The sequence below is a fragment of the Typopeltis vanoorti genome, chromosome 16 (genome assembly GCF_054136105.1).
Source record: "Typopeltis vanoorti isolate ZY-2024b chromosome 16, IOZ_Tvanoo_1.0, whole genome shotgun sequence".
NCBI classification, from domain to species: domain Eukaryota; kingdom Metazoa; phylum Arthropoda; class Arachnida; order Uropygi; family Thelyphonidae; genus Typopeltis; species Typopeltis vanoorti.
In genome coordinates this window covers 3,079,807-3,107,630 of record NC_143564.1, presented here as the reverse complement: position 1 = coordinate 3,107,630, position 27,824 = coordinate 3,079,807, and the positions used below count along the sequence as shown (strand labels likewise).

General features: G+C 35.5%; 1 protein-coding gene across 1 annotated transcript in view; it reads right to left on the bottom strand.

Moving 5' to 3' along the window:
* Tnpo-SR (transportin 3) overlaps positions 1 to 27,824 on the bottom strand; it is a 605,621-nt gene that overhangs the window by 397,089 nt on the left and 180,708 nt on the right. Inside the window, exon 8 of the mRNA XM_090405918.1 lies at positions 8,081 to 8,155. Within this exon, the coding sequence (XP_090262044.1) occupies positions 8,081 to 8,155 (75 nt within the window). The remainder of the gene's footprint in view (positions 1 to 8,080; positions 8,156 to 27,824) is intronic.

The following is a 27,824-nucleotide window of genomic DNA, read 5'->3' as shown; positions in this document are numbered from 1 at the left end:
CCTCTGTAATTCTCACATTCAGTTTTATTTCCCTTTTTATATATGGGTACTATTAGAGCTCTACTTCAAACATCGGGAATTCGTCCCTCTGTCCAGGCTTTCTGAACTACAGTGCAGTCACTGTAAGAATTTGATACGACCATACTTCAGCATTTCTGGTGGAATATCATCTACTCCTGCTGCCTTTCCACATTTCAAGCCTTTGATGGCTTTTTCTACTTCAAGTATGGATATGTAATCCTAACCGTATGCCTGTTGAGTGTTTTTTACCACTGTGCTATCAATGCTTGTTTCATTTAGCAATTTTTCGAAGTAATTACTCCATACTTCAAGGATATCTTTTTCTTCTGTTTTCATGTCACCTTTATCATCTCTAACTCCTTTTACAGCACTCTTTCCTCCATTCCTAAGCTTCTTCAAACAACCTCCAGAATATCTTACCATCTTCTTGATATTTATTTTCTATGTTCTTGCCAACCTCCCATGACTTTTGTTTAGCTAGTTTTAAACAGTGTTTCGCTTTCTTACATTTGTCTCTGAATTCTCTAAGAGCAAAAGCTGGCTTATTTGCCAAGAACTTTTGATATGCTTTCTTCTTTTCCTTCACTGCCTCTTCAACTTCCTGTGTCCGCCATGGAGTTCTGATTTTTCTTTCCTTGCAGACTACCTCACCACATGCCTCTCTGGCTGAATCAATCAGGGTTTTCTTCAAGGATGGCCACTGAATCTGCAAGGTTTGATTCCTGTTTTCAAACTCTTTCATTTTTTCTTCAATAATCTTTGTATATTTTAGTCTACAGTTCACATCTGAGAGCTGCTGAACTTTTATTCGCTTTAAAACTTTCTTATATGTTATTCTTTTCAATAGGAAATTCAATTTTATCCTGCTCAAGACTAAATAGTGATCACTTCCAATTTCAAATCCTCTCTACACTCTGGTGTCCTGCAAGGGAGAAAACATCACTATCAACAATAACATAGTCAATGAGACTTTTCTTATTCCTTGCTTCTTCTCTCCATGTGAATTTGTGCACATTTTTATGTCGGAACATGGTGTTAGTAATAACCAGTCCATGTCCTGAGCAGAAATTCAACAGGTATTTGCCATTATTATTAGCTTTGCTCTTTTCTCCAAATTTTCCCAAAATATTTTTGTATGTCTGACAATCATTTCCTACTCTGCTATTTAGATCCCCAACAAGGACCAACTTTTCCTTTTTCATTGTGTCATTTGTTTTTTCTAAAGCATCAAAAAATTCCTCCACTTCTACCTTAGTAGAACCTTCTGTGGGACCATAGGCACAAATAAGTCTAATTGTCCAATTCCCCATTGTGATATTAGCCCACATCACTCTACTTGCCATTCAAGAAAATTAGCTTCGTATTTTGTGTTGAGTACTATGGCTACTCCTTCTTTTCCTTGATTGTCACTGCCTGAATATAACATTTTGTATTTATTGCTCAGAAAGATCTCACCAGTTTTGGTCTTTTTTGTTTCAGTCACCCCTATTATGTCGATCTGGTACTTATCTAATTCCTCAGCTAGCGCCATTTCTTTGCCATTCAGGCTTCTTATGCTGATAGTACCGATCTTTAACTTTGGTGATGTTGAGTTGGGGTGTGCTTTCAGATTTGTTCCAGTAGCGGACTTTTCGCTGTATGCCCTGGTTCCCTGGCAAAAACAACTGGGGGGGGGGGGCCTTGTTTAACCGGGCAACGCCCCAGCCAGCATGAAATTTTGTCGTGTTGTACCATCATTTTGTATATTGGTTTAAGCCAATAAGAATACAATTCGGTCAGCTAAATCCCAAATTGCCAGCCCATCCTCATTTGTTCAGTATCCAGGTAGATACCCAACAGGGTGCACCACGTGAGGATTAGACTTTAGGTCAAAAGCCCTGGTCGGTTCTCCGCATTCCTTTAAAGGCTATGTGGAGGTTTCCTCTCAGTTGTATACTTTACTAACTGTTTTATTACATAATCTGCTTCTTTGGTTATAAGGATTATGTGTGGTTGAGTGAGGCAAGTTAATCCCACCTACTTCTAAGCTTAGGTTAGCTTTTGTGAAGAGAGTGGGATTTAGGCTTCACTATTTATGTTGTTGCTACTGTTTATGTATGGGATGCTGGCATTGGATGCTAGTGATTTGTGATGTGTATATTAGTGTTAATGGAATATTAACTTTGTTGGTATATTTTCCAGAGTTCGTGTTTTAACGTTATGTAGTTATCTACGTGTTTTAAATTTCTTGGTAGGTTGTTGAGTTGTGTGGGTATCTGATGTGATCTCACAAAAGAATCATATGAATTGTTGAAGGGTGTAGGGATGTAGAGAGTTGTTGTGGGTCGTGTTATACGATATGTGTCTCTGTTGTTTCGATAGGTGATGTTGAAGTAATTCCTTGTTAATGTCATGTAGTGTTTCAGGTTTTTAATGCTCAGAATTCTGTGTATCACCATGTGCTTGTCGGATATTGGTTGTTACGTGTAAGGTGTCCAGATGACTGTTGACAGGATTTTCCTGGCTGTTTGATGTGTTTGCATCGACTGTTATTCCGTATCTGAGTAGGGATTCGCAGATATCGTGATATAGGAGTTTTTTTATGTTGGATGGAATAATCTCTTTAACTTGGAAGAGTTTTGCTGCGATGATCCGGAGTTTGGTGTGTAGGTATTCTATATGTTTGGTCCATTTAAGGTGGAAATCTATATAAAGACCGAGGTATTTTGCATGTGTTACAGGTTTGATTTTGGAACAAAGGCAGGTATTTTTGTTGTTAATGCAGGGGTATGTGTGACAGTGTACCGATAGTGATGTGGGGCATATGATTCTTGGGTTGTGTATTATCAACATCTGTGTTTTGGTGCCACTGATTAGAATTGCGTTTTGGTGAAAGTATGTTGTGATTTCATTTAGGTATTGTTGTGCTTTGCAGAGAGCTGTGTTGATGTCTGTATGGATTGCTAGTAGTGCAGAGTCATCTGCGTACTGAAACATTTGACTTCTTATGGATATGTTATGAACATCGTTAATGTATATGTTGAATAGAGTGGGTGATAATATGGTACCTTGAGGTACACCATGTTTTACTTGTATACTCCGACTGTGACATGTACCTATTTTTGTTACTTGTGTTCTGTTTGAGAGGTAGTTCTTGAACCATGTATGCAGTGTTCCTGTTATACCTATTGAGTATAGTTTGGTGAGTAGTATGTCATGTTCAAGTGTATCAAATGCTTTGGTTAGCTGCAGCAGTATAAAGACGACGTACTTGTTTTTGTCGAGAGCTTTGTTTATTGTGTTGGCGATGCCATCTAATAAAGTGATGGTGCTTTTTGTTTTCTGAAAGCCATATTGGTTTTGTGAGATGATGTTGTACTTCTGTAAATAGTTCTGTAGTCTGGTGCGTGTTATTTTTTCTAGAATTTTTGAGATGACTGGTAGGGTCTGTAATTCTGAGTAGCGTTTCTTTTTCCGTGTTTGTATATTGGCATAATTACTGCAGTTTGTAGTTGTTGTGGAATAATGCCTGTGTCGAATATTATGTTCACGAGTTTCAAAAGCATTGGATTTATTTGTTCAAAGTGTGTTATAAAGTCTGTGAGTCTTATTTCGTCTATTCCTGGAGTGGTGTTTGGTTTTAGTTGTAAGAATACTTCTTTCAGTTCCTGTTTTGTTACAGGTGGAAAATACATCGTTTGTTGTTGACTTTGTGTCAATAGTTTTTTGTTGATCATTGGTAGTTTGTCTTTTTTGAGGTATATGATATTGTTTGTGACAATAGTTCCTCTTGGTTTGTGTCCTTAGCGAAGCTTTTTTGCAATAAAATTTTGTGCTGAATTTTTCTTTTTTCGAGTTACTAATTCGTTGAGTGTAGCCCATGTTTGCTTAATGTTGTCATTATATCCCATGAATTTTTGGAAGTAGTAGCGTCTTTTTGCCCTACGAATTTTTGTTGTTAGTTGATTTCTTGTGTTTTTGTATAAGGTTTGTAAACGTGTGTTACTGGGTGACTTTTTAAGTTTTTTCCATAGATTTTCTTTTACAGTAATACTATTTAGTATGTCGTCATTTATCCATAAATTGTCTTTTTATTACCTCATTTGTGTAGGCTTTGTTGCTTTTTTGTATATTTCTGTGAACTTTAGTTGAAAATTCTTGTATAATGTTACAGGATAATTTATTTTAATTAGGGAATTCCAGTCTGTATTTTTTACATGGTTATCGACAATGCTCTTTAATATGATCGAGTTTTTCTTGTAGAGAGGCTTATACGCTGGTTAAACATGATAACTAATAATTAAGGAATTGACAGTGTACACTAGAAATATAAATTAAATAAACTTTAATATATGCTTTCCGATATTTCGGCAAATGTCACGTTGCCATCTTCTTGGGAACTTAATACAAAGACAAGTGCACACAAGTACTACATACATAAGGTTTTCTATACTGGCTTTGAAGTGGGCTGAGTTTTTTGTGTGTGATGGTGCGTTGCCAGTATAGTGTGAGAGCGCTTTGGCTAAATGCTTGGCTAGTTTGTAAGTGTGGGAATCAACCACTAAAGACCAACCACTTCCTCTAGACCTACCTGGTGTATACCAGGTTCCTTGCAGCTGTAAATTGTCCTACTTTGGCCAAACAGGCAGGATAGCAAATATCAGAATCTCAGAACACAAGGATTACATCCGATTTCACCAGTACAGCCACTCCGGGCTGGCAGAGCACGCTCTGGATACTCGCCACAGAATAAGATGGAAGAAAGCCACAGTAACACACCGCAGCAAGTTCAAATATGAAAGACTATTCATGGAATCAGCCTCAGCCCTCAAGAACATGCCAAACCTCAACAAATTTGGATGCATGAGACTGCCCCAAATTTGGGAAACATTTATCAGAACTTCAGCCCAAAGGCCAAGAACTACCAATATAGCTCACCAGAGGGCACCATCAGGACTTTAGGAAAACGTTAGCTTCCTAGCTTCGGTTCTCATTTGCTGTTATGTAGTACTTGTGTGCACTTGTCTTTGTGTTAAGTTCCCAAGAAGATGGCAACGTGACGTTTGCCGAAATATCGGAAAGTATATATTAAAGTTTATTTAATTTATATTTCTAGTGTACATTGTCAATTTTAATTATTAGTTATCAAGATCGAGTTTTGTCGACTTTTGTGATGGTGGTGGTGGGGGGGGGGGGGTAAGTAACGTAATAAAACGAAGTTGAGACAAAGTAGTGATCGGCAATTTTGATGTTAATTACTGATGATGTATATGTATTGATGGGAGCCCTTATGTTGATATGATCAATGCATGATTGTGTTAATGAGTTACTGATTACTTCTCTTGTTGGGGAGTTAATGGTAGGGTTTATGTTGTACTGACTTAGTATATCGAGATATGTGTTAGTGGTTGAAGTAGCGTGGTCAAGAGTATTTATGTTAATGTCTCCTATTAGGATGAGCCTGTGTGTGTTGTAAGGGGTTCAATGCTGCTTAGCCATGCTTCTAACTCATGAAGAAAGCTGAGCGGATTATTATTTGGGGGGGGGGGGGGGTCTGTATATTGTGTTTATTGTGTATTTGATACTGTTGTGGCTATTTGTGATTTCCAAAATTAGTGTTTCCGCATGTTCGAAATGAGTTTGTTTCTCAGTCACATTGTATTTTTCTTTGATAAATGCCACAATGCCACCTCCTCTTTTGTTTGGTCTACATAAGTTGTAGGTTTGGTAATTATTTATGTTGTATGCGTAAATTTCTGTGTCGTTTATTGCAACTTCGGTCATTACTAGTGCATCCATGTTTATCATGGTATAATTGAGCTGTGTTATCAATGTAAGGAAGTGTGTTTTTATACTTCTTATGTTTGTGTGTACAATAGTGAAGTTGGTATTGGTGGAAATGTCGTCTGACCATTTCTTCAAAGAGTCAAAGACCTTGAAGTTTATGTTGTCTGACTGGATATGTTTGCCTATGTTTGAGATCTCCATTATATAGTTTTTAAGTGATTTCTAATCTTATTCTTAAGGATGTGAAAAGTTAGCGTTTTATATTGGTAGGCTGTGCAAGTCGGATTCACTTGTAATTCCGAATAATAATAATAATAAATAAATAAATAAAAATTGAATTCAAGAATTCAACCTGGTCCCACAGATTTCAAAACATAAAAAATAAATAAAATATTCGAAACAGGCAGTAAATGCCACTGACGGACAGAATGCCAAATCATTAAAGCAGTACTGAAGAACATGAAGATGTAATCAGGCCTCATGGAAATGATCAGAACATCAGAATTAAATTTAGAGAAAAACTTCATTTAACTGTTACAAACTCATACAAAGGAACTGAGCAACTTGAATGGAGCTTGAAGAACAAAGAATAAGAAAGATGAAGTTTCAGAGGAAAAACAAGAAGTCGAAGAACCAAAATGATTAAGACTAATCAGATGGCAGAATGCTTCAAAATGATTGACAAAGGACTATGGCTTAAAGGCTTAGGATCTGGATACTGAATGGTTGGCAAAAGTGTGCAGTACAAGATGCTACTGTATGATATAAAGTTATTTATAATGATAAAAAAAAATGCCAGAATAGTAAAGACATGATTGGACAAGTACTTCAAGATGCTATCAACATCTGCAGAATCAAACATTAAATGATTAGTATGGATATATAACACAAATTATATTTATGTACTCGATAGAACACCGATTAAAGTTTCATTTTCTCAACGTTTTCTTTGTCATGAGCAGAACCTGTTTAGTTTAATTATCTTTTGAAACAAATATATATCAAAAATATTGTATTTAAGCATCCATCAACTTATAAAACCTTTCAGAACAAATTAACTGCATAAGTTAGGGACTTACTGTATGTATAGGGTGTCTTATAAAATGTATACACACTTTGAATAATTAAAAATACAATATTTATTAAAATAATTCCAAGTTTTATAAACCAAACTGAAGAAAACAAATGTAGAATCTTTTTAAGTTATCTCAAGTGTTTGAATGGATGGACATTCTGGTCCATCCATTCAAACCAATGGAATTTCATCTACATCGCAAACGATTTCATTTGGTATTTGGGTGCATTTTCTTTCAGTGGCAGCTTTCTCACTGATTGTTGATGGTTTTGTGACATAAACCTTCTTTTTGAAGTCCCCCCCCCCCAAAAAAAAAGAAAAAGTCCAGTGGAGTGAGGTCTGGTGAACATGGGAGGTATTCAATGCTGCCTCTTTGCCCAATCCATCTGTTCTGCAGATTTTCATCAAGATATGCCCTCACATTGCGATGATAGTGGAGAGGTGCTCCATCTTGCTGGAAATAAAACTCCTCCTCATCCCCAAACTTCTCTCAAATGTGTGGCATGACAGATTCCTGCAGCCAGTTCAAATAAACAGCACCAGTAACAGCATTGTCAAAAAGAATGGTCCAACTAAGTCCAACACTGACAATCCACACCACACTAACTCCTGGTAAAATAACATGGTGTTCCACCATAACATGTGGATTCTCAGTTGCCCAGTAGCTGCAACTGATTGTGATTAATTGAGTGGTGGAGATTAATTGAGCCATTTAACTTAAATGTGGCCTCATCGCTCCAAATAAATGCTCGATTTTGAAATTCCTGTCTGATGAGACACTTGCCGAACAGATTTCCTTGGAGACTGGCAGTAAGCTTCCAGCAGCTCATTTTCTCTTGTGAATGTCCATAGTCTTCTGGAACACTGCTTCTGGACATCTTGAACAGTTTCATCTGAATCAAATTTATCTCTCATTCGAGTAATGGTGAGTCGCATTGGTGTATCACTTTGAAACTCCTAAATTGTCTTTACACTTCACTTGCATTCTCACACTTCAAGTAGCACCTTACGATAAATTTTCTATCCTCAAAGCTCTTATTGAGTCATTATTTTAAATCAGTTAAACCTGAAAAGAACGAAACTTAATGAGTTACAATCTGTAACTCACTAAATTGTAAAAGTGTGTATACGTTTTTTTTTTTTTTGGGAGACCCTGTCTATTGTATATATTCTTGTTGGTATTTCTTATATCTACAATAAATGTTTTGGATTACCAACCTCTATAAGAAGCAATGCATTGCACACACAATCACTAGCTGCTTCATGAACCATACTTTCTGTAGATGGGTTCACCTAAAAAAAAAAAAAAAAACGTAACAAGCAATTTTAATAGCCAACAATAATTATATCAGATTCAGAAATTCAAAACTTAACAATTGTGTTTTGCCTTGCAGAAGGCAAACGCATTACACATAATTAATAATACGTATCATTAACAATTAGGAACAATAATTTTGACATCTGAAGCATCTTATGTTTTTTTTTTTTGTTGTTGTTTTTTGTACAGAGAAAAGGGAGAAGTTAAGAGAGGTTTTTTATATACATCACTTCCACACACACACAAAAGTTTGCAGAAGCTGTAGTAAATTAATACCAATATCGGAAGGAGAGAGAGAGCAAAAAAAAATCTGTTGATGTCTTCTTTGAATTTTGAAGCACTGGAGGTTATTATTTTTAGAGAATACTTCATGGGGAATACATCTAGAGAACAGAGATAGACAGACTAAAAGATAAATGAGAATAAAGTCCTGTGGGCTATGAGTTGAACTATAAATGGATATTGGGCAGCTTGCATTTGCTTTTGCTAGCGTCAGCTTAGCTGAAATGAAGGGAATAGATGCCAGTTCTACTGAACAGTAGAAGGCGATGGGTGGGGGTGGGGGTTGTCATCAATTAGTTACTCCACTCTCATATGGATAGCATTCAGAAATTTTAAAGAGGTATTTTGTACACCACCTCAAATGTGAGAGGAGTATTCTTCTAAGATTGAGCTGATTTGGGATTTGTGCATAATTAGTGGTCAAACAGATGAAAAGTAACATCTTGAGCGAAAAATGGATGCCACAGGAGTGATCAGTTTTGAAATGGAAAGGCTAGAAGTCAGTTCATGAAAAAAGGTATGGTCTTTGACTGTTGAGATGAATGTTATCAAAAGAAAGGAAAGAAGAATCTGTCTTATTTTTATCAAGAAAAAAAATAACCATTTTGGAAGCAGTTACAGGGACACAGAGATCAATGTTTGTTTTAGTGCACTTGGATGTAGAAGATTGCAAAGTTTATGATATCTGAGCCCTGAAAAATACCCACATTAGTAGAAAAATATGAAGAGAAAGAGAGAACACCATCTATCATTACACAAGTAATTCTTTCAGCAGCTGGTAAAGACTATAGAAGTAAGGAGAAGCCAGTTTAGCAGATTTGCAAAAGGAAGTGGGGAGGTGTCTTCATCTCACACAGGGTGGTGAAGTTCATCTCCTAGCAAAAGACATTCATAAATATCCATGCTTACGCTGGGATTTGTAGCCACAGCCTACTGGCTGGCCAGCATAAATGTTATTCACTTGACAACTAGGTTGGCTTGATAAACTGTGAAAGGATGTTGAGTAGCAGCTGCTTGTGTTATTAGGATTAAAAGCTAAACTGAACCATATCAAATTTGAGACCACTGTTCTAAGGTTGGGTGGATTTGAAATTTAAAAATAAAAAGTTAACAAGTAGTGAGACGTAACATCTTGAGCCAGGAAAGAAGCAAGAATTTTGGAAGCTGAAAAGTTTATGGGTGCAATTTATTCCAGGAAAGGCTCAAAGTAAATGTTAGCCAAAGAAGAAGAAGAATAAAAAGAAGAAATCTCAACTTCTGAAGATTTGGATGTTACAAGTAGTAAAGGAGAGTAATTTAATGTAAAGACAAAAGTGTGTTTTAGTATCAGTGAAGCCATAAGGGCACACACACCATTCTGTGGAAAAAAAAAAAAAGAATTAATGAACATCCATAATACACTGAATACCTGAAACTCAAAAGTCTAGTCTGGCACAGCATAGTACTGACACTAAACACAGCATCCTGCAGGATAAAGCTCATCTTCTCAACAGAAGCAGTTTTAAATATGAACACCTTTTCAAAGAAAGTTGTGAAGCTCTAAACATTGGTCATACCTGAATCGGAATGGTTGTCTCTCCCATCCAAAAGTTTTGGAAATTGTAATCTTATGTAAATATCAAAAGTGGTTTTACCATTATTTATTTCTAATATTAATTTCGAACACACGCAGCAACTGTTTTTAACTAGTAAATCAATTGTTGTTTGTACCTCATGTTCCTGTTTATAGTTCTTTGATTTGTTTGTTGTTTTCACACAATGATAATGTACTGTTATTATGTAATTTTTGTTGTTTTATAGTTATATCATAGGTACCTTTAAAGACAAGAATATGTATGTTAAATGGCAGCTGTATGAAGACTAGATTTGGTAATTCAGAGTGGTTTATAATGCACTCCAACAAGGAAATATTTTATCACTTTTGATGTCCCTTATGGTGATGAACAGTGTTGACTAGATATTAACAAGCAGAGAGGAAAAACAACTGTGTTTACAGATGATGTGGTGATATAAGCACTTTCAGAAGAGCCACAGAAGAAAGTGCAGAAACAGAACAGTATGACACAGAAATGTGGATTACATATTTCTTGTCATGCTGAAGAAGAGTAAGAGCATGATTTTAAATTGTAGAGAAAATGTTCAGTTTAAAGACTTAGTGTCTAAGTCCCAAAGAGGAGTGAAAAGTTTAAATATTTACAGAATGTACTTTCTAGTGATGAAATATTTTGCCCATTTTGTCTTATTGAGTAAAGGCATGGAGACTAACTAATATGCATCCAAATAGCATACAGACAATGGAAGGAAAGTTTTGGACAATGTTGGCACAACAACATAAAAAGGTAGAATAAGAAATACTGTGGATAGAAAGTGATGAAGTAATGTATCTAAATTACCATGATGAATGGTTTGGAATATAAAAAATAAAAAATTCAGAATGAATATCAAAAAGAATATATGAAAAAATTTATGTTGCAGCAGTTGATGATTACTACAACAAAAAAAAAAAAGAATTGTGGAAGAAAAGCTTGGTGAAGAACAAGCTGGATTCAGGCCAAATAGAGGCTGTCAGGATCAGATCTTCACTTTACGACAAATAGTCGAGAAAGCATGGGAATATAACAAAGATCTGTATTTAAGTTTTGTCGATTTGAAAAAGGCATATGACAAGGTGCCAAGAGAGAAGCTATTCAAAACGCTGCAGTTATATGGTGTCAATGGGGCATTATATCAAGCAATACTTAGTCTTTATTTGAGTTGTAAGTCAGCAGTTAGAATTGAAGGAAGTACAGGAAGATGGTTTAATGTTAAATCTGGTGTGAGACAAGGATGTTCCCCTCTGTTATTCATTATCTATATGGATCACATTATGAAGGAAAGTGGTATTAAACCTGATATCAAAATTGGAGATGTTAATGTCAGCTCTTTGCTTTATGCGGATGATGTTATACTTCTAAATAAATCCACTACAAGTCTGCAAGATTCTCTGACTAAATTGAATAGCTGTTGTAATAGATATGGTATGAAAGTCAGCAATAAAAAGACAAAGACAATGAAAATAGGCAGAATCACTGAAAATGTCAACTGTGTTGTGAATGGAGAACCTGTGGAACAAGTAAAACATTTCAGCTACTTAGGTACGATTTTTACTGAAGATGGTAAATTAAATATAGAAATAGACAACAGAATCAGCAAAGCTGGTATGGTGGGAAGTCAGTTGAATAAATTCATATGGAATAAGAGAGAAATTAGTCGGAACACTAAATTAGCTGTATACAAGACAGTGTTCAAACCAGTTTTAACTTATGGATCTGAGAGCTTGGTCAGAAGTAAAACACTTGACCAAAGACTAGAGACCGCAGATATGAGAGTCCTGAGAAAGATTAGAGGCGTGAACAGATGGCATCAATGGCAATATCATATTAAAAATGAGGATATTAGGAAAGAACTTGACATTGTCAGCATCCAGGAATGCGTTAGCAGAGCTAATCTCAGGTGGTATGGTCACTGAAATAGAATGGGAGAGGAAAGATTAGCAAAACAAGTGTTCTCTGCCAGGTTGGCATGAAAACGACCCAGAGGAAGACCAAGATATAGGTGGATTGATGTGGTACAAAGTGCCTTTGAAGATAGAAATATAAGATCTGATAATGTTGGAGTCTTGACAAGCAATAGACTGATTTGGAGGAAAATTGTAGATAGGAAGTTAGTAATGATGTAAATTTTTCATGTAGTACTGTCATATCCTGTACACCCCTTGAGGGTACATGGCAGGAATTTGATGATGATGATGATGATGAAAATGCTCAGACATTCAGATTAACATTCTAACATTTTATTTGAAAAATGTCCATTTCATTGGTCAATATAAAAACTAGAGAGCTTATTATTTTTAACCATTTCATGCCAAGCTCAAGTTATCTCAAGCACTTTAAAAATGGCATTCCATTCTTACTGAGCTTAGATATTCTCATTAACCATTCCCATGTATTTACATTAAGATATTGCTATGATACAATTTTTAAAACACTTTGAATTTTGTAAACATGTGTTGACATCTGGTGTAAATATAATTCAGTACAACTCAAACATTTCCATGTCTATATCTGCTATCTGGAGAAAAAAATTCTTATTGATACACATAGCAGACGAAATCTTCCAGCCAGTGTGTCATATTATCCATATCTTCGCAGTAATAACAGAAATAGTGGAAAGTATACATGTTGACCACATCATGGGCTTATAACTTGGTAATATGCTTTTCTTCAGTAAAAAAAACAAAGGTGCTAGGGATATCATCAAGAGATCACAATACCAGATTGATTATATACTAGTCAAGATTTTATGAGGAACCTGTGGCATAGTAAATTAAATAACAAAGAAACACATAAAAACCACAGTGATATCTTTAATTAGTAAATCTTCAGTGTCTGTTACAGAGGAATGGAATATAAGCAAAACGTGGATCACCTGTTAAAATACAATTGTTACTGCATGCTAGGAAATAATAGAAAATAACAAATTTAATCTATTAAGATAAATGGTTTTTTACATAAGATAAAAGTCTCCCAGATCTTTGAGAGAGAAAGACAGTCATTTCTATTTAAATTCAGTCAGTGTAAGATAGTTTCACAACTTTCTTTGAATAAGTGTTCATATTTGAATCTGCATCTATGGAGGAGAACAGCTTTATCCCACTGGACACTATGAGTAGAGTCAATACTGTGCTGTGCCAGACCAGACTTCAGAGGTTTGTTATAATCAATATAATATTGATGTTCTTTTATTCTTTTTTCCAAAGAACAGGCAGTTTGTCCAAAATAAGAGACATTGCATTCGCAAGGTATTTGGTAAAAGCCAGCCAAAGATAGAGAAGACAGTTTATCCTTTGTAGAAGGTATGAAAGAAGAAATTTTGTTGATAGGAATATATGTTGGAATCAATTGATACTTTTTCAGAATTCTACCTATAGGTTCTGAGATCCCTGGAATGTATGGAATAGGAACTCTGCAGACTGTTGAAAAAACTGTAGGTATTGGAACATAAGAGTCAAGAATCTGTTGAATTTGATTGGAGTTGTAATCATTTGATTCCATTAACTTTTTAATGATGGAAAGCTCTTGTTGTAAGATTATTGGGGAAGAGCAAACTTTATGTGTTCTATGAATTAGAGATTTAAGAATGCCAAATTTTTGAGACGTGTGGTGCAAGGTGCCAGAGTTTTCTTTTTCCATAGTGAATTGGATGCTTCGGTGAAGGTTATTTATCCGTTGTAGAAAAGTGGAAAGTTCATCTCCAGTGTGTGGCCAAACAGCAAAAACATCATCGACATAACGGTACCAAAGAGATGGTTGAGAACACAATATCTTCGAATTGTTTCAAATAGTAGTTTGCCAAAGGTGGAGACAGAGGGCTACCCATGGCAGTACCTTCAATTTGTTTGTAGATTGTTTTTCCAACTGAAATAACCTGAGTGACTAACATATTCGAACATCCTTACGATATCTGGAGGGTAATCTTCATATAAAGAATTGACCGTGTCGGTTAATGGGATATTGGTGAACAGAGAAATGATATCAAAACTGACTAATATTTCAGAATCTGTAATTTTAATACCCTTGATTTTTTTCAAGAAATCTGTTGAGTTTTTTATATAGGATCTGGAATGACCAGTGAGAGCACTTAAGGAATGTGATAATACTTCTGCAATCTGATAAGTTGGAGAATCAATGCAATTCACGATAGGTCGTACATAGACGAGGAGTTCTTCCAAAGTAGGTGCGTATTTTATCTACATAGTTAGGATCCCAACTAATCACCTCATCAAGTAATTTATTTAGTTGTTTAATTTGTGAATTAGGAGGATTACGTGTAGGTTGGATACTTTTGTCTTATAGTCAGTCTTATTCATGATTACAATAGCTTTTCCTTTATCGGCCTTAGAAATGGATATTGTATTATCTTTTCTTAAAGAAGTTAAACCTTTTGATTTCAGCATTTGATAAATTGCATGGAGATAATTTGGTTTTGAATAACGAAGTCGCAACTTCAAAACATAGTTTGTTGGCATCTTCGCTAGGAAGTCCTGATAGATTGCGTTCTATATTATGTAAGAAATTCTTGAAAATTCAGATTTTCTTGAAAAAAAATCAAGGATATTAAAATTACAGATTCTGAAATATTAGTCAGTTTTGATATCAATTCTCTGTTCACCAATATCCCATTAACCGACACAGTCAATTCTTTATATGAAGATTACCATCCAGATATCGCAAGGATATTCGAATATGTCATCCACTCAGGTTATTTCAGTTGGAAAAACAAAATCTACCAACAAATTGAAGGTACTGCCATGGGTAGCCCTCTGTCTCCACCTTTGGCAAACTACTAAACGTCGATGATGTTTTTGGTGTTTGGCCCCACACTGAAGATGAACTTTCCACTTTTCTACAATGGATAAATAATCTTCACTCATGCATCCAATTCACTATGGAAAAAGAAAACTGGTACGTTGCCATTTCTGGACATCCTCCTTACTAGAACGTCCTCTGGTACCTTATCTACAAGCATCTTTTTTGGCATTCTTAAATCTCTAATTCATAGAGCATATAAAGTTTGCTCTTTCCCAATAATCTTACAATAAGAACTTTCCATCATTAAAAAGTTAATGATGGAAAGTCATTAACTCATATATAAAACATGACTTTACCATCAAACAGATTGCATGCTTAAGATAAATAGTGAGAAAGACTGGATAGTCAAGGAAATAATTAAAACATCAGCAGTCAAAGTGTTAGAAAGTTTATTTTTCACTTGGTCAGACTATAATAAATTTAGTTTAATCCTTTATCCAAGTGTGTGCAAACAAAGTTTGCGCCTGAAAGTATCTTCAGGACCACCTGTGTTGTACAGGTGTTGTACTGGGGTACAACACCAGGGCAATTCCTTGAAAAGGTGGAGCAAGCTAACATCACTCCTATCTCAGTATCTCCCATGGGCCTGGCTCCCACTAAAGAGACCTCAATAAAGGTCGAAACTAGTCTGGATATTGGCCCTTCCCTTTATGCATAACATTATACATATCTGCAAGGAGATGTATTTTGCATTATGGGAGATACTGAGATAGGAGTGTTGTAGCTTGCTCCACCTTTGCAAGGAGTTGCCCGGTGTTGTATCGCTTTACCCTAGTCCTGAAGATACTTTCAGGTGCAAACTTTGTTTGCACACACTTGGATAAAGGATTAAACTAAATTTATTATAGTCTGACCAAGTGAAAAATAAACTTTCAACATCTTTCTCTAAATCCAGAGTAATTTAATAAAAAGGTGGCACACCGTTTGGCAGCTCCTATAGGAGGTGATGACCTTGCTAATGCTTCTGTCTCCACTTGGGCATGGCTGCCACTGAAGAGACCTCAATAAAGGTCAAAACTAGTCTGGGTTGTGGCCCTTCCCTTAATGCATTACATTAGACATATCTGCAAGGAGATGTGTTTTGCATCATGGGAGATACTGAGATAGGAGTGTTGTAGCTTGCTCCACCTTTGCAAGGAGTTGCCTGGTGTTGAACCACTTTACCCCAGTCCTGAAGATACTTTCAGGCGCAAACTTTGTTTGCACACACTTGGATAAAGGATTAAACTAAATTTATTATTATTTATCAAAGTGTTAGGATTTACAATACAACTGGCATTTTGAACAAATGAGATACTTAATTTAATAGTAGAATGAAATAAAGCAAGCAAAAGAAGAGTACAGAAAGCATGAAAGAGTATCAAATTAAAGAACAAGACTAAGGAAGAGTGCAAAAAAGTAAAGGAGACCTGAGTAGAAGAAATATGAAGAGAAGCTGAACATAAATGAAAGACAGCAGGAGGAGCTGCCGATAAGGCATAACAAATAAGTGCTGTGTACACTTGCGATCCCAAAACAAAAAGTAAAGTAGTACAAGACAAAACGAAAAATAGAGAGAGAGAGAGAGAGAGATGGAAGTAATATCTTCACTCGGAAAATATATATATATAGTGAAATTATTAAAACAGAAAGTCTTGGAACCGAGATACTGGATGAAGAAATTAAAAGAGCGATTAATGAATCACCTAACTGGAAAAGTGAAGGAACAGATAAAATATCTACTGAAATTTTAAAAAATTTTTGGAGTGTAACACAAGAATCCTTATTTAAAGTGACTACGTTAATCTATTGGATAGTGGGACAGGAAGTATATGATTTCTATAATAGTTTGGTGGTAATAATGCCCAAGAAAGGGATGAATGCAACAGACTATTAAAATTATCGAACATTAAGTTTACTCAATCATGCATCAAAGATTATACTAAATATAGTGAAGCATAGAATAAAATTGACAACTAAATGTTATTTAATGAATAACTAGAGAAGTAATACTAACAATAAGAAAAATAATAGAGTGAAGAAGTGGAGTAAATAAAGCTACATACGTTGCTTTTTTTTTTTTTTTATAGATTTAGAAAAGGAATTCGATAATGTACAGGGTGGCCATAAAATAACTTTCCCTCTTTGGAGGAATCTGTAGCTAAATCTAATAAACTGAATAAGACCACATTTTATATTGAGACTTTCAAAAGCATGGGGAGATGAATTCCGCAAAAAAAAAGATTTAGTACCAAAAGTTGCCGATAAGGGAAATTTTGGCACTGGCGGAGCCGAAAGCAGTTAAATATTTGCAGTAAACGCAGGTAAAAAGGATTATGCAAATTTCACTGTACGCGACAGCAGTGCCACCAATTCCACTTAAAAAGGGATTGGGAAAATTGGGACATTCAGGCAGTTATTCGAATGACTGACGAATTGTGCTCAATATGCGTCCTGCCTTGCATTATTTGTTAAGTTGTTTTACCTTAAACAGTGCAATGCCGTAGCAGCCCTTTGGGAATTTAGAAGGCTTCATAACCTGCGTACAGGTCCTATGTCAGCTGTAGCACTGAGAGCTATGATTAAGAAATTTGAAGAAATTGGATCACTAGGAGTTAGACCTGGCAGAGGACGGAAAGCAGTGCAAGAAGAGACAGTAACGGACGTTGCTACTACGGTGTTCGACGACACAGGAACCAGTACAGGTCCAAGCGCTCGTGCCATAGCTCGCAAACTTGAGATGGCTTATGGTACTCTGGAAAATCTTATGGAAAATGCTTCACTGCTATCTATATAAGTTCAGTCGTGTGCAAGCACTAACTACCGCAGATTATGATAAGCACATGACCTTCATGCTAACGTTTCTTGCCCGAATGGAGGCCGACAATGACTGGCCTTATAAATCTTATATCACACGGTTACTTTTGGAGAATATTGTGGGGTGATGAGGCTCATTTTTATCTGAATGGGTCGGTTAACACTCACAACTGCAGAATTTGGGCATCTGAACATCCCCAAGCGATCCAGCAAGTACAACTGCATTCTACAAAAGTAACCATATGGTGTGGCTTCACAGCCGATTTTATAATAGGACCAAACTTTTTTGTTATTATTCCATTTTATCTGTCTTTAATGTAATTATCCGCTTTTTTCCGGCTCTGCCAGAGCACCAAAATTTCCCATATCGACGACTTTTGATACTAAATCTTTTTTTCATGGAAATCATCTCCCCATGCCTTCAAAAGTCTCAATATGAAATTTGGTCTCATTCTGTATACTGGTTTTAGCTATATATGCCTCCAAAGAGGGAAAATTATTTTATGACCACCCTGTACAATGGGACAATTTTTTTTTTCAAATAATGAAAAACTGGAATTAACCAGTTTCTTTCATTATTTCAATATTAAAGAGATAGAAGGCTATTTAAGAAATTTTATATAAACCAGTCAGAAAATAAAGAGATGAATACAGCAAAATGAAGCGACTACAGAAGTAAAGAAAGGTGTAAGAAAGGTTGTACATGATCACCTTTACTCGGGGATGTTGTAAATTTTTAATAACTAGCTTATTAAAAAAAAAAACATCATTTGATAAAAGACATAAATTCATATGTTCACTTATATTTTCTAGTAACATATTCCTAGGAAGAGCACTAAAGTTATTTTAATTAAATGTCTTGAAACTTATATGATTTCATCAAATAAAAAAAATAAAAGTCTATTTATTTATTTTAAGTTTTATTGATTAACAACAATTTAGAATACAAAAATTTCAAACAGTGATAAAATATTCATTTGTTCATTGTAATCTACACTTATTGACTACAAAATCCTGAAAATTGTTCAAATCAATTTCATATTTTGAAATCTTAATGAAATGGTACATCCTCCCTTCCCCCCCACACACACACAACCTATCGACAGTGAAGCCAGTACTTCATAAGGCCAAGTAGATGGTTTCTAACAAACTGAAATAATTTAAAATATTTTCATCATCTATAAAAGACATGAATTCATATATTGAATTATATTTTCCAGTAACACATTCCAAGGAAAAGAACTGAAGTTATTATCAAATCTTCAACTTGAGATTCATGTTTTCCAATGCAAACCTATACATTTTTTAAAGCTTCTCATGTCTAGATGGCTGTCAGGTTGGTTTTTAAGTCTAATAGCACTTCTCTTGCTAATGCTTTGACCAGAATTTGTACTGAACATGGGAGAATTGCTCAGAATGAACTATAGTGTTAGAGAATCATAGTGTGAGTGGTATCATTCATTCATACTTCCTCCTATACAATCCTATCAATCCCTACACAGGCTGTCACATAGGTATGCAGGTGGAAAGAAGGGAACTGTAAAGGGTGCAAATTGTGGATTGAAGTGTGTGTTACTGTACAGTTTATACCCATTAGCAGTTTCAAAATTAACTCACAAAATTCTTGTGAGTCAATTTTGTCCACCACTGTTCTTACTTATCAATCTGTATAAGAAAATGCAATGAAATTTATAAAAAAAAAATGAAAGGAGTAACTGCAGGTGGAAAACCAATGCATATGATATGCTTTGCTGATGATACAGCTGCATTAGCTGAAAATGAACAGGATTTAAAGCAGACATTATCTAGGATGGATGATGTTTTAACTGATTGTGGACTTAAGATATTTGCAGCAAAAATTAAAATAATGGTGGCAGGTTCAAGAGAACAAAATAATATGGATAAAATAATAATTGCTAGAGATAAGCATATCGAACAATTAAAATCGTTCATAAATTATGGAAAAACTATTCAACTATTCAAGAAGAATTGCTATGGACAAAAGAAGTATTAAAGAAAAAGAGATCATTTATTACAAGTAAGATAAGGAGAGATATCATAAAAGATTTATAAAATCATTTAGAGCATATTCTTACATGATTGTGAGACTTGTACTATAACAGCAGAAGACTGGAAAAGAATTGATGCATATGAAATGTACTATTGGAGAGTACTTCTAAGAGTAAACTGGAGAGAAAAAAAACTAACAAAGAACTTGTGCATGAAATAAAAGAGAACACAGTATTGAAGACAATCATAAAAAGAAAGATGATATTTCTGGGACACATATAGACATAAGGAATTGATTATAAATGTATTAGAAGGAAAGATATCAGGGGGGGGGAAAGAAGAGGACAGCCAAAATATGCATTCTTTAGAGGTGTTCAGATTAATCAGAAGGGGTTATAAATTACTAGAGGAAACCTGGAAAGAGAATCACCTGGAATAGAGAATATCATTGTGACAGAGACCATTCCCTAGAATGATTATGCTGATTTGATTAAATGACTATATTTTATAGTCATTTAAACATAGCTCATTTCATATCTCATCAAATTCACAATTTAATATATCCTTATTAGAAGAGATAAAAAGATATTAAGAAAGAAAAACAAACTATGAAACACTAAGATTTATTTCAAACTACTACTATCAGAATACAAGTGCAGTAGTCAATATAAAAATATCACAACTAAAAAACTTTAAATCAAACCACTATTCCCATGCCTTTTAACATTTTCATCCAAGAATAATAAAAGAAGTAGAACTGTTGCCAACAAAAGGGGTAAAAGTCGATGGAAGACTAATCACAAGTCATATACACAGATGATATACATGCCCACTCCCTCTCTCTATGCTTTTTCAACATTTTCATTCAAGAACTCATTAAGACGAATTGTCAACAAAAGAAGTAAAAGTCAATGGAAGACCAATCACACTCATATCACATACATAGGTGATTTAGTAATTATAACATATAAGAAATAAAATCTCCAATACCAGCTTGCAAAATTACAAGTAACCTGTAGAAATCATAAAGTGATTATAAATTCAAGTAAAACAAAGATAACGAAAATTGGAAGATACCCAGAAGATATACAGATAACACTTAATTCAGGAAATCATAGAACAAGTTAATGGTTTTAATTACTTAGGAGCATACCTGATTTAAAATTTAAATGACATAACAATAAAACACAAACTCTCCATACATGGTCAATGATGAATAAACTTTATAATAAAATTTGAAAAAAACAACAAAATTCTACAACTCTAAAAATAAAGGTATTATTTCTGGAAAATCTCCCATGTTACTCCTCTTAAAAACTATTATTTTTATGGCTATTTTGCCTGCTTTTGTTTAAGAGTGCTCCTTTTTAATGTCATTGGCTTTTTACTCAAGAATTCTTAGGGCATTACAGATGAATTTTTGAGACAAATATATGTAGCATAATAGAAGAAAATATGCACATGCCTTTTCTTGGATGTTGTTGCCCATCTTCTTTCTGCAGTGTGCATACTTCTGCTGTTATGGTGTGGAAAGGGGAGTGGGGGAGAGCTTACGCAATGTGGGAGAATTAATTTGAAAAAATCCAGGTTTTTTTATATAATATATATATACATATATATATTATTTTTAAGGGTGGGCAGGGCCCTTTTTTGTAGGGTAGGAAAAAGATGAAAAAGGGAGCTGAAAATAGAAACTTTTTTTTTAGAGGACGGGAAAGAGTTTATGGAAAAAGGGGGACCCAGGGAGAGGGTTGATGGGGTGCGAGTCGTTTCGACCGTGTGGGGTCGTCGTCTGAACTCATGGAGAAAGTGGATGCTATGTCGTGTCAGCTTGGTGTTTATGTTATCGCCTATTGGTAGGAGTTGTGACCTAATTTTTATGTTGTGGAGCTTCCAACACTCAGAGATTATGTGGGGTCGGTGGACACTGAGTTCTCGTCACATTTTATGGCTATCGTTTCCGATATTCTAAGCATTGTTTTGTTGTCTTGTCTGTCTATTATGATGGCCTTGTCGATTTGCGGAGTATGTTTCTGTTCAAGGGAGTGAACTGCTATTTCTGTTTTCCCTGTACTTTGTATTCTACTTTTCTTTTTGATGTTGCTTTTTTTAGTGTTTAAATGTTCTGGAATAGGGATGTTACAGTCACGGATGTAGTCTTGCCCATAAAGACCTGATGGTAGGTGATATCACAGTCTTTTTGGCAGGTAAATTTGTAGACAATGTTCTAATATTTCTTTGTGTGTGTGTGAGATTTAGTGGGTTTTAGAGGATTTGCCAATTTTTGGCTTGTGGTGAATACCAGTTTGTAGTCAGTATGTTTGAAAATGTATTTATAGGCTTTATATGTGTTCTGGATGTATGGCAGTTTGATAACTTTTTTGTGTTGGGTTGTTTTGACGGGTTTTTGCTGTCCTGTTTGCATAATTTATTAATTGTGTGGGATAGTTGTGATTTTTAAAAATCTGTGTTAGTTTTTTTATTTCTGTGTTGAGATAATTATGGTTAGTTGAAAACTTGTAAACATTTACGAATTGTGATAGGATGACCGATTTTTTAACAGAAAATGAACGGTATGAGTAGAAATGGAGGTAGTTACCGATATACGTGGGTTTGTGGTATATTTTCGTGGCTATTTTGTTGTTTTTTCTGATTAACGTCAAGTTTAAGAAATTGATGGATTTGTTCTGTTCAGTTTCTATGGTGAATTTCTGTTAAGGGATGCTTGTAAGGTGGTGATGTGTGTTGGTTCTCCAATGCACAGAATATCATCCACGTATCTGCCATAAAAGGGGTGAAGCCGGTGGGGGGGAGGGGGGGAGTAGGGGTGATTCTATGTGTGCTAAGAATAATTCCGCTAGTTGTCCGCTGATGCTCTGGCCCATCGGGAGTCCGAAAATTTGAATATACATGTTGTTGTTGAACTTGAAGAAGTTCGCCGAGATTATTAGTTTGATTAAATGTATAATATCATTAGGTGTTAATTTTGCACGAGAGTGTAGGGTGTGGTCTTCTGTGAGTAGTGTGTCTACGATGTCTAATGTTTTGGGAACATCCACGTTAGTGTATAATGAAGCTGCATCCAATGAAGTGAGGATGTCTTCCTGGGATAGGTTTATGCTATTTATTTTTTGGAAAAGGTCATCCATATTTTTTATGATAGAGTTTGACATTGTAATTAATGGTTTGAGTAGTTTGGCTACGAATTTCAATAAAGGTGCTGTGGTGGTGTTAAGACTATTGGCCGTATCGGGTAACTGACTTTGTGGGTTTTGATTTGTCCGAACATACAAGGGGTATGTGTGATGAGAGGTGTGTTTTTCATTATGGTTTTGTCAATCTTGTTTTGATTTTTTAGGGCGTGTAGGGTGTTGATTTGTTTTATGAGGTCAGGGGTGGGGTCAATTTGGATTTTTTGGTAGGTGTGTTGGTCGTTTAAGGTAGCTGTTATTTTATTGTGGTAATTGGTTTGGTTTACGATGACTACTGTATCCCCTTTGTCTGCTTTTGTGATCATTATGTTTGGGTTCGTTTTTAATGATAACAGGGCTTTTTGTAAGTTGGGAGTAATGTTGGGTTTTATTATTATTTTACTATTCATGATGTTATTTATTTTGTGGAATATTGTTTCTTTGTTAGGGTTATTCTCTACTTTTGCTTGGATTTCGATATTGATGTCTTTGTTTTGTATGTATTTTGGGGATATAGCGAAGTTTAATCCTTTGTTCAGGATGGTGATTTCGTTGGGTGTAAGGTTGTGATGTGATAGAATGATGATGGAATTGTTTTGTGTGGGTTGCGAGGCGGTAATATCCAAAGGGTTGGAAGCTGCATGTCGAGCTTCTATTAATTGCATGTAGTTGTTGATATGTGAATAGGTACTTTCCGGAAAAACTGCCCATTCGTTTGGGGTCAGTAAAGTTTTCAATCTGTTTTTCGTTTTGTGAACGTATGAATGTGCTTGATGTTTCTTTTTAAATCTGTCATTTATGGCCTGTTTTATGAGTGCTCGGGATGCCCTGTAGCAAATTTTTTTGTTGCCAGGAATTTTGCTGTTGCCGCATACTGCCAGGAATTTTGGCGTGACATTGTGATTGAGGAATTTTTTAAGGAATCTGATGTGCAATTTTCGCGTGATGTATTCACTCCCCTTTCTACACCATAACAGCAGAAGTATGCACACTGCAGAAAGAAGACAGGCAACAACATCCAAGAAAAGGTATGTGCGAATTTTCTTCTATTATGCTACATATATTTGTCTCAAAAATACATTTGCAATGCCCTAAGAATTCTTGAGTAAAAAGCCAATGACATTAAAAAGGGGCACTCCTAAACAAAAGCAGGCAAAATAGCTGTAAAAATAGTAGTTTTTAAGAGGAGTAACATGGGAGTTTTCCCAGAAATAATACCTATATTTACTGTCTTGTAACCATACAACCCCTCAACCATTGGCTCTCTACTCATAACATCCCTGCCACCCCACCTCACAAAAACACTTTTAAAATAGTATCCACTTAACGCATGCACCAACACAAGCCTATGCCATGGTCTCACGACACTCATTCAATGAGTGCATACTTTACAAAAGATACATACCAGAAAACCATCCTAACACACATCGCACAATAAATACACATAACATTCCTTAAAAAATGCTTCAATCACAACGTCACAGAAAAATCTGCTTTAGTATGCAGGAACAGCACAATTCCCGGAAACAAAAAAAAATTTGCTACCAGGCATCCCGAGCACTCATAAAACAGGCTATAAATGACAGATTTAAAAAGAAACATCAAGCATATTTATACGTTCACAAAACGAAAGACAGATTGAAAACTTTACTGACCCGAAACGAATGGGCAGTTTTTTTCTGAAAGTATGCAATCATACATCAATGACTACACGCAATTAATAGAAGCTCGAAACGCAAAAAAAATGGTATGCACTAACAGACACCCAATACAACAAACGCACAGCTTCCAACCCTTCGGATATTACTGCCTAGCAACCCGCACAAAACAATTCCATCATCAATCTATCACATCACAACCTCACAAGCTTCTTTTATTAAACACCTTAAAAAAAGAAGCAGAGAAGAAACTGTTGGCTGATCATCTGGAGTATACACATATATGCAAAGACAAGCTATATTACATTTCAAACCAAGTGTCTAACCAAGTGGAAAATAAACTTCCAACAACTTTCTCTAAATCCAGAGTAATTTAATAATAAGGTGGTACACCTTTTGGCAACTCGTATAGATAAATATGACTTCTGCCTTAGTATCACCACTTCTGGGTCTGGCTCCCACTGATGAGACCTCAATAAAGATCAATAAAGGCCCTTCCACCTCAATGAAGGTGGAAGGGCCACTATCGGTCTGGGTAGTGGCCCTTCCCTTAATGCATAGCATTATATATGTCTGCAAGGAGATGTGCTTTGCATTATGGGGGTACTGAAACAAGGAGTGATGAGAGTTTGGTCCACCTTTACTATGAGTTGTCTCAGTCCTGAAGATACTTCAGGCGCAAACTTTGTTTGCTTACACTTGGATAAAGGATTAAACTAAATTTATTATAGTCTAACCAAGTGGAAAATAAAGTTCCAACTTCCAATAAACTTCCTACATTTCAAACATATACCAAACGAACAATGGTTTGATCAACTGTTATTCTACTGGCCTGACCTCTAGTGGGGGGGGGAATAAACCAAAGCTATATCCTATTTATAACATCATCAGAGAACATTCATATAAAAATACTTTTAATACAGCAAAATTGGTGCCCAATCATTAAATTAACAGAAGTGTTTGATATATTAATGCTAAGATCACTACAGACCCTAATTATAATTAACTCATACTAAAACATTATGTGGGTAGAATATGTGGCATCCATATTCTTGGGATTTTTAGATCACCATTATTGTTAAGATTAGGGTGATTCATAACAATTTCTTAGGCCTGATTAAATTTACTTTCCTAGCATGTTTTGCTGTAATGTAAACAACATGTTCCTTTCTAGTCAATTCTTGTAGAGAATTCAGGGCATGATCAGAAAGGCCAGATTTATCATAGTTATTAAATTTAATGTGCTATTTATATTCCTTTCTTCATATAGGAAGTAGTTTTTAACTGTACCTGCAGACTAGGATGTAACAATAATTCTTCTGTTTTCTTTTTAATCTGATTAGTTTTGGTTATATTTCAGAAGTTGATAGGTGCTGTTGTCTGAAACTAATCGATTCATTTTTTCCAGGTAAGTTGTTTGGGTTAAAATAACCGTGGCACTGCCTTTATCGGCTCTAGTAATTACGATGTCCTGACTTGCTTTTAAAGATGTCACAGCTGCCAATTCATTTCTGATCAGATTGCTAGTTATTGCTTTAGTATTGTTTAAAATTGTTAAAGCAATAACTAGTGTTTGATCTTGAATGAGGACTCTTTCCAGAAAAGAGTCATTCATTCAAGATTTAACTAAAACACAATACTAAGTAAGAAAAAACTTGTACTGTTGGCAAAGTAAGCATATTATATGAGAGAACATGTCACATTTTCTTTAGAAAATGAAAATTAGAAAAAATTGCATGTCTAAACATAAATATATTGTTTAAAGCTTTAATGTAAAATTGTGCTCTATACAAGAACGTGTATCTAAGTGCTAACAAAAGTCCAAAGGTTGTTTGCTGACCTCCGCCGATGACGTAAACCCCGAGGCAGAGGCATTCGCGGAAGGTGAACGGAATTGCGTTCCACAAAAAGAGCGCTCATCGAGGAGCAGAAATATGACACCACTTCATAAGAGTGAATAGGGAGGCGCCGTGAATAAGATTCGAAGGCAGAAAGAGAGTGCTATGAAGGAGGATAAAAGTGAGTTCAGGCGTGTTTGAAGCTCTCTCTCTCTCTCTCTCTCTCGTTTTTTTTGCCTTCTTGTTGTTGCCTGTTCTCGTGCAGACCAGCGATGCTGATGATCGGAAAGAAGCTTGACAATGACAAGTTGCAACCTTTTCCCGTTGCTGACTGATGCGAGTCGGACAAGCCTATATGCGAGATGACGGGAAAACTGCCGTCATCTCTTGTCGGGCCATCGGTCAAGGTTTTACCGATGTGAGATAGCAAAGGATTCGCCTTTGATGGTGGTTGAGCTAACGACAGCAAACCATGAGATGAGCGTGTGTCCAGCAAAGAGAAATGCCCCATTTGTGACTAGCATGTGATTTCCGCGTGGCAGCAACCTACCGTAGCAGAAAGATATCCCCACACAAAGGACGGATGAAAGAATGGCGATATCATCACGTCAAGGTGGTTAAGTACTAAAACCTTTTCTTTTACCTATGTAATAATTAGTTTTAGATGAAAGAAGGAACAAGAATTTTGACTAGGAGGAAAGAGAACTTTATAGTGACCATGTGCAATGATTTATTGACTGTAGTGGACTGGTAGTCTGAGAATTTAAGATTGTGCGGTTCCCAATCTAATGTGAAGGAGTAAAATGACGGAAAATTTAGTTTAGAAGTTGACTTATGTTTTGTGCAATGTGTGAATTTAATTTACCCATGGAATGTGTATAGCATACTTGTCAGGTTGAACATTTCTTACTTGCTTACATAGAGTTTTAGTAATGATAAAAATGTGATTAGCCTTTGACATGTTAAACTTAATTGTAATCTCTTTGACCATTTAATAAACATGTTTTTCTATGTAAGCCTGAGTTTTATCTGAGTATGAGGCTGATTTTACCACTCATAAAGCCACGGACCTATGCATAAGGGGAATATAAAGGAAGCTAAGAGCATTTAGACCATGACTGTATGCTAAGATTACTTTAAGCTACTTAATTCTTTTAATAAGGTTAGGTAACTCTTGACCTCCAGGAAGGTTTCTTTGGACAAGAATTTTCTGTCCTAAAGCTCTGACTGGTGCAGCTAAAACAAACAAATACCGTCAGAGCTTGAAAAGGGAAACAGGTCCCAGAGAGATAGTTTAGAGATTTATTCTTAGTTGGCACAGAAAAAATAATAGTAGTAAATTTAACTAGCAACCTGACCAAATCTGAGGAAGCAAATCTTTAAGAGCAAGTCAATTTAATTCCACCAATTCTGTTGGAAAATTAATGTTGGAATTAAACAAAATTTACTGTAATAATAT